The sequence below is a fragment of the Arachis ipaensis genome, chromosome B1 (genome assembly GCF_059453495.1).
Source record: "Arachis ipaensis isolate K30076 ecotype BB chromosome B1, ASM5945349v1, whole genome shotgun sequence".
NCBI lineage: Eukaryota > Viridiplantae > Streptophyta > Magnoliopsida > Fabales > Fabaceae > Arachis > Arachis ipaensis.
In genome coordinates, this window is record NC_142436.1 from 5,167,423 (window position 1) to 5,173,087 (window position 5,665).

At 35.9% G+C, this 5,665-nt stretch overlaps 1 protein-coding gene across 1 annotated transcript; it reads left to right on the forward strand.

The window, feature by feature from the left end:
* The first annotated feature begins 1,520 nt into the window (after positions 1–1,520).
* Positions 1,521–4,480, forward strand: LOC148575598 (uncharacterized). Its single transcript, XM_088502438.1, has 4 exons — positions 1,521–1,560; positions 1,900–2,087; positions 2,688–3,037; positions 4,114–4,480. The coding sequence occupies exons 1-4, from the start codon at positions 1,521–1,523 to the stop codon at positions 4,478–4,480; spliced, it is 945 nt and encodes a 314-aa protein (XP_088358564.1).
* The last annotated feature ends 1,185 nt before the right edge of the window (positions 4,481–5,665 follow it).

Consider the following 5,665-nt stretch of genomic DNA (forward strand, 5'->3'; position numbering starts at 1 on the left):
ACCAGATAATATGAATTCTTTTCATATTCATCTTGACTTTTCAAATTTCCTCCATTTGACTTCTCCTCCATTTTTTGTGCATTATCATCGACAGCACCACCAACATTGTTACAGTAGCTGTACCAACATTGGAACTACCATTATGATCATCTTTGTCGACACTCTTCCCTTCACGAGACTCATTGTAGTTCACAGTACAATGGCTGATTGCAAGAGCCACACAAGAGCTCTAAATTCTCATTGTAAACTTTGAAAGTAGTGTCATCTATGATAACCTCCATCACAACCGGCACTCCTAGATCAATTTGAACACAAGTCCATTCAAACTTTTCTCTTTTTGCTCTTTTTGTTGCTAGATCCACTATCACAGGTTTTACAATAGCAGAAGCTATATTTTCATACCCTTCTCTTGATAATGTTAGATATTAAGCCATGAAATTTGAAACCAAACTATCGTTGTTCCAAATGAAAACTCACAGGGTTTGAATTTTACGGTCCAAAGCTAACAACCAAGTAATGACTTCCAATCTTCCATGGCCCACCAAGTAAAATCTTCCAAATATTTTTCAATTTTTGCACAAGAGCTATATAACTAAAGTGCTTACCTAAAATTTTAATGACAATAAACTCCAAGTAAGGTTCAACCAGCACTCTCTTATCCTCATCACTCATCAAAGGTCACACGTGATGAAGAAACGTCATTTTGTTTACCCACCACTAGTGTCCGACTATCCCCAGCCAAAAATTCATCAACAACCAGAACTTTAGGTGAAGAAGCACTAACAAACTTATCTCTAAAGGATACGCGAAACCATACCCCTTACTCCCTCTTCCCCCCTTTCCATGTCACCGGAAGCACCCAACCCCACACTCCCCCCCCCCCTTTTTACTATCACTAATATAGCCAGAATTCTCACCGTATTTTTCTCTCTCATCATCCCGCTTGCCCCTATTTACACCACTCTTTCCGCCACTCATCTTCACTCTCTCAGAGCAATAATAACAATACTCACATGTATGTGAGCCACCTATAGATATACATGTGTTGACTAGATCAAATCAAAATTAGATTCCTAATTCCTTTCATGAATCTTTTATGTAAATGAAATTAATTATAAATTTTTTCCTTTTTTGGTTTAGCTTAATTTTAGGAATTTTATTATTAGAAATCTTTTCTTTATTTTAGGCTAGTATTTTCCCCTTCTTTCCTATTTTATAGTTATTTCTATTTCTGTAATTTCTCTATAAAGAGGCTGATTCCTTGTACATTTGAAAATATAAGATATTCAAACACTTCAACTTGGTATCAGAGCAGGATCTCTGCACCGTGCCTCTGATTTATAGCTATGGCTGACATTTCCTCAGTCATTAATCCTGAATAGAAGGAGAACACCACTCCTACTCCATCAGATTTAAAATCTAAGCAACGGATACTAGTTAGTGGTGACTCCCATTCAGTTCAGATCACCGCATTTCGACTCAATGGGTCAAACTACCTTAGGTGCTCTCAATTAGTTCAGATGTATATCCGTGAAAGAGGAAAGATTGGATATCTCACCGGTAAGTGAAGCCAGTACTGACCCACAATATAATGTGTGGGATACCGAAAATTTCATGGTGATGACATGGCTGGTCAACTCAATGGAAGAGGATACCAATAGTAACTACATATACTATACCACTGCCAAAGAATTATGAGATAGTATCAAGGAGATGTACTCTGATCTTAGGAATAAATCCCAGATTTATGAACTTACTCTAAAAGCTAGAGAAATTCAACAAGGGAGTGACAATGTGACCAAATATTTTTACACATTGAAGCGGGTGTGGCAGGATCTTGACCACTTCAATAACTACAAATGGAATTCAGCTGCTGATGCTAAACACACCAACAAACAGTGGAAGAAGGGAGGATATTCCAGTTTCTTGCAGGCCTCAACGTGGAGCTAGATGAAATTCGTGGCAGAATTATTGGAAGAGCAATCCTACCCTCAATTGGAGAAGTATTTGCTGAAGTTCGTAGAGATGTGATGATGGGGAAAGACAAGACTGAACATATTTTTTTAGAATCTAATGCACTCTTAGTGGTACCTGCTACACTTAAAAGTTCATCAAATCAGAAGCACCCCTCTAATCTTTGGTGTGACCACTGCAATAAACCTCGTCACACCCAAAAAACCTGCTGGAAGATTCATGAAAAACCAGCATATCTTAAAGGCAGCAAACCTGGTCCCAAAAAATACGCTCTACCTCAACTACTCATGAGACTGAAAAATCATCATTGAGTAAGGAACATGTTGAGCAACTCATAAGGCTGTTAAATTTTAGTTTTGTGTCTAGTACTCCTAGTGGTTCTTTGGCTCAAACAGGTAATTTTAGTATTCATATGTCCCTTAACTGCACCTCAAACACCATGGATTGTCGATTCAGGTGCATCTGACCATATGACCAGTCTTTCCCGTTTATTTAAAACTTATTCTCCTTACTTTGAAAATGAGAAAATTAGAGTTGCTGATGGTAATTTTTTATCTATTGCTGGAAAAGGTACAATAAAACTGTCCAAAAATATTGACCTAAGAAATGTGTTACATGTACCAAAGCTTTCTTGCAATCTCCTCTCTATTAGTAAAATTTGCAAAGATTCCAATTGTGCTGTGAAATTCTTTGATACTCATGGTATTTTTCAGGACCGGACCTCGGAGAAGATGATTAGCAGTGCTAAGATTATGGATGGGCTTTATCATTTTGAGGATATTTTGGAGGATAAAATAGCTCAAGAATTTAGTGGTATAAGTTCTATGCCTATAAAGGACCAAATAATGCTCTGGCACAATAGAGTAGGATACCCTAGTTTTCCATATCTCAAACATTTGTTTCCAAGTTTGTTTACGAATATTAATTCTTCTTTACTTAAATGTGAAAGTTGTATTCGTTCAAAGAGTCATAGAGCTCCTTATTACTCTCAACCTTATTATGCATCTAAACCTTTCCACTTGATTCATAGTGATGTACGGGGTCCATTGAAAATAACAACTCAATTTAGAAAAAAATGGTTTGTAACTTTTATCGATGACCACACACGACTATGTTGGATCTATCTCATGCATAAAAAATCTAAGGTTTCAAAAATTTTTCAGTATTTTTCAACAATGGTAGAAACACAATTTGACACCTATGAAGCACAGACACTTTGTTGAGTTGTCGTGTCTGCGTGTTGGACACATTTTGGGCATGAGACTCACTGACACTCATCCGACACACGTGTCTACTGTGTCCAAACCGTGTCTCAATAAAAAATAAAAAATTCTTCTCCGGATACACTTGGACACACCTAAATACCATCACGTATCAGCGTGTTCGGTCTTATTCTTAATATATATTCTTAAAATAAATTTAGATATAAAAAAAATATTTTAAATACTTGATATAATTAAAATAAGACATTAAAAATAATTTAAAAATTTAATTTATATTTTAATATCAATAAAATATTAAAATATTATTATAATTTATCTAAAAAAAATACTTTATATTTTATATGTATGTGTGTCTCCGTGTCATATAAGATTTTAAAATTTGCGTGTCGGCGTGTCCCGTATCGTGTCGTGTCCCGTGTCCGTGTCAGTGTCTGTGCATCATAGTTTGACACAAAAATTTCAATATTAAAAAGTGATAATGGCACTGAATACTTTAATAAAAATCTTGGTGAATTTCTTCAAAAGAAATGTATTCAACATCAATCTACATGCCCAATACACCCCAACAAAATGGCATTGCTAAAAGGAAGAATAAACATCTTCTTGAAGTAGCACGTGGCATTATGTTTGAGGGTAATGTTCCAAAGTATTTATGGGGAGATGCTGTCCTAACAGCAGCCTATCTCATAAATCGAATGCCCACACGTATGTTAAATTACTGTACACCGTTGGATACTTTCAAAAAGAATTTTTCAGCATGTAGGTTGCATTCTGACTTACCTTTAAAAGTATTTGGTTTCACTGTATTTTTACATACACCTTCATATCGAAGTAAACTTGATCTAAGGGCATAAAAATGCATTTTTATTGGATATTTTCCAAGTCAAAAGGGTTATAAATATTTCAATCCACACACCAAGAAATTTTATGTAAGCATGAATGTTACTTTTTTGGAACATGAAACATTTTTTCAGAAAACTTCTCTTCAAGGGGAGAGTCTAAAGGAAGAAATTTTTTTGCATGGACCTTTACCCACTCCTATCTTATATTTTGAGGATACAACTTTCACTAATCAAGTAAATTCTGAAACAATTGTAAAACAAGATGTGAAAACCAATTCTAAAATTGTGCCAAAATTAGTTAGAATCCAAACAGAAAAAGAAATACCACAATCAAAAAGGCGCTTTGGTATTATGTTCAGAAATATCCCAAGAAGACTAGAGACCAGCCCATCATCTCTGTACCAGTCCAATCTGAAAACCCGGAAGACGGCCCAACTGTAGTACTTCAGGAACTTCAAGGTAAATTTGAAATTGTCACTTCTAATAACAACTTGCCAATAGCCCTTAGGAAAGAAACCAGAACCTGCACCAAAAAGGTACTCCAAATCAGCACCAACCATCCTATTTTCAATTATGTCTCTTACCAAAATTTTTCTAAAAAATATTGAGCTTTTACTTCTAAAATTACAAATCTGTTTGAGTCTAGAAATATAGAGGAAGCACAAGATGATCCCAACTAAAAATTAGCAGTGATGGAAGAGTGGCATGCACTCAAGAAGAATGAAACTTGGGAGATTGTAGATCTATCACAGAATACAAAATTGGTTGGCTGCAGGTGGATTTTTACCATCAAGTGCAATGCTGATGGAAGCATAGAGAGGTATAAGGCTAGGTTAGTAGTTAGGGGATATACACAAACCTATGGAGTGAACTATCGAGAGACTTTTGCTCCAGTTTGCAAACTCAGCTCTGTGTGGATTCTCTTATCTCTTGCTACGAATTACAATCGGCCTTTACATCAATTGGATATAAAGAATGCTTTCCTGAATGGGGAGCTAGAAGAAGAGGTGTTTATGAAACTTTCACCTAGATTTGAGGCTGAACTAGGGAGGAATAAAGTGTGCAAAGTAAAGAAATCTCTCTATGGATTGAAACAATCCCCAAGAGCTTGGTTTGAACGACTTGGAATGATGGTGAAGGGACTTGGTTATACTCAAAACGAAGCTGACCATACACTTTTCTATAAACATTCAGCAACTAATAAAACTGCCATCTTAATTGTATATGTGGATGACATTATTCTGACAGGTGGTGATTTTTTAGAGCTAAAAGACTTGAAGGAAAAACTTGCCAAAGCATTTGAAATCAAAGAACTTGGCTCATTAGAATACTTCCTTGGAATTAAATTTGCAAGGTCTAAGGAAGGCATTTTTATGAACCAACGAAAGTACATCCTAGATCTTTTAAAAGATATGGAATTACTTGGTTGTAAAGCTGCTGAAACACCTATAGAGGATAGAGCCTAATTTAACATTGAAGCCACCTGAACCAAAAAAATGTAATGGACAAAGAGAGATATCAGCAGTTGGTAGGGAGGTTAATCTATTTATCCCATACACGCCCGGATATGGCCTTTGATGTGAGCATGGTAAGCCAGTTTATGCATTCACCTGGTCAAGAACACAT

Bases quoted from the DNA above. Each gene is read 5' to 3' on its own strand.
- LOC148575598 (XM_088502438.1), top strand. From the start codon at position 1,521: ATGTATATCCGTGAAAGAGGAAAGATTGGATATCTCACCG. The intron at 2,088-2,687 runs GTACCTGCTACA...GGTATTTTTCAG, and splicing joins AATCTAATGCACTCTTAGTG to GACCGGACCTCGGAGAAGAT. The intron at 3,038-4,113 runs ATTTAGAAAAAA...CAATCCACACAC, and splicing joins CCATTGAAAATAACAACTCA to CAAGAAATTTTATGTAAGCA.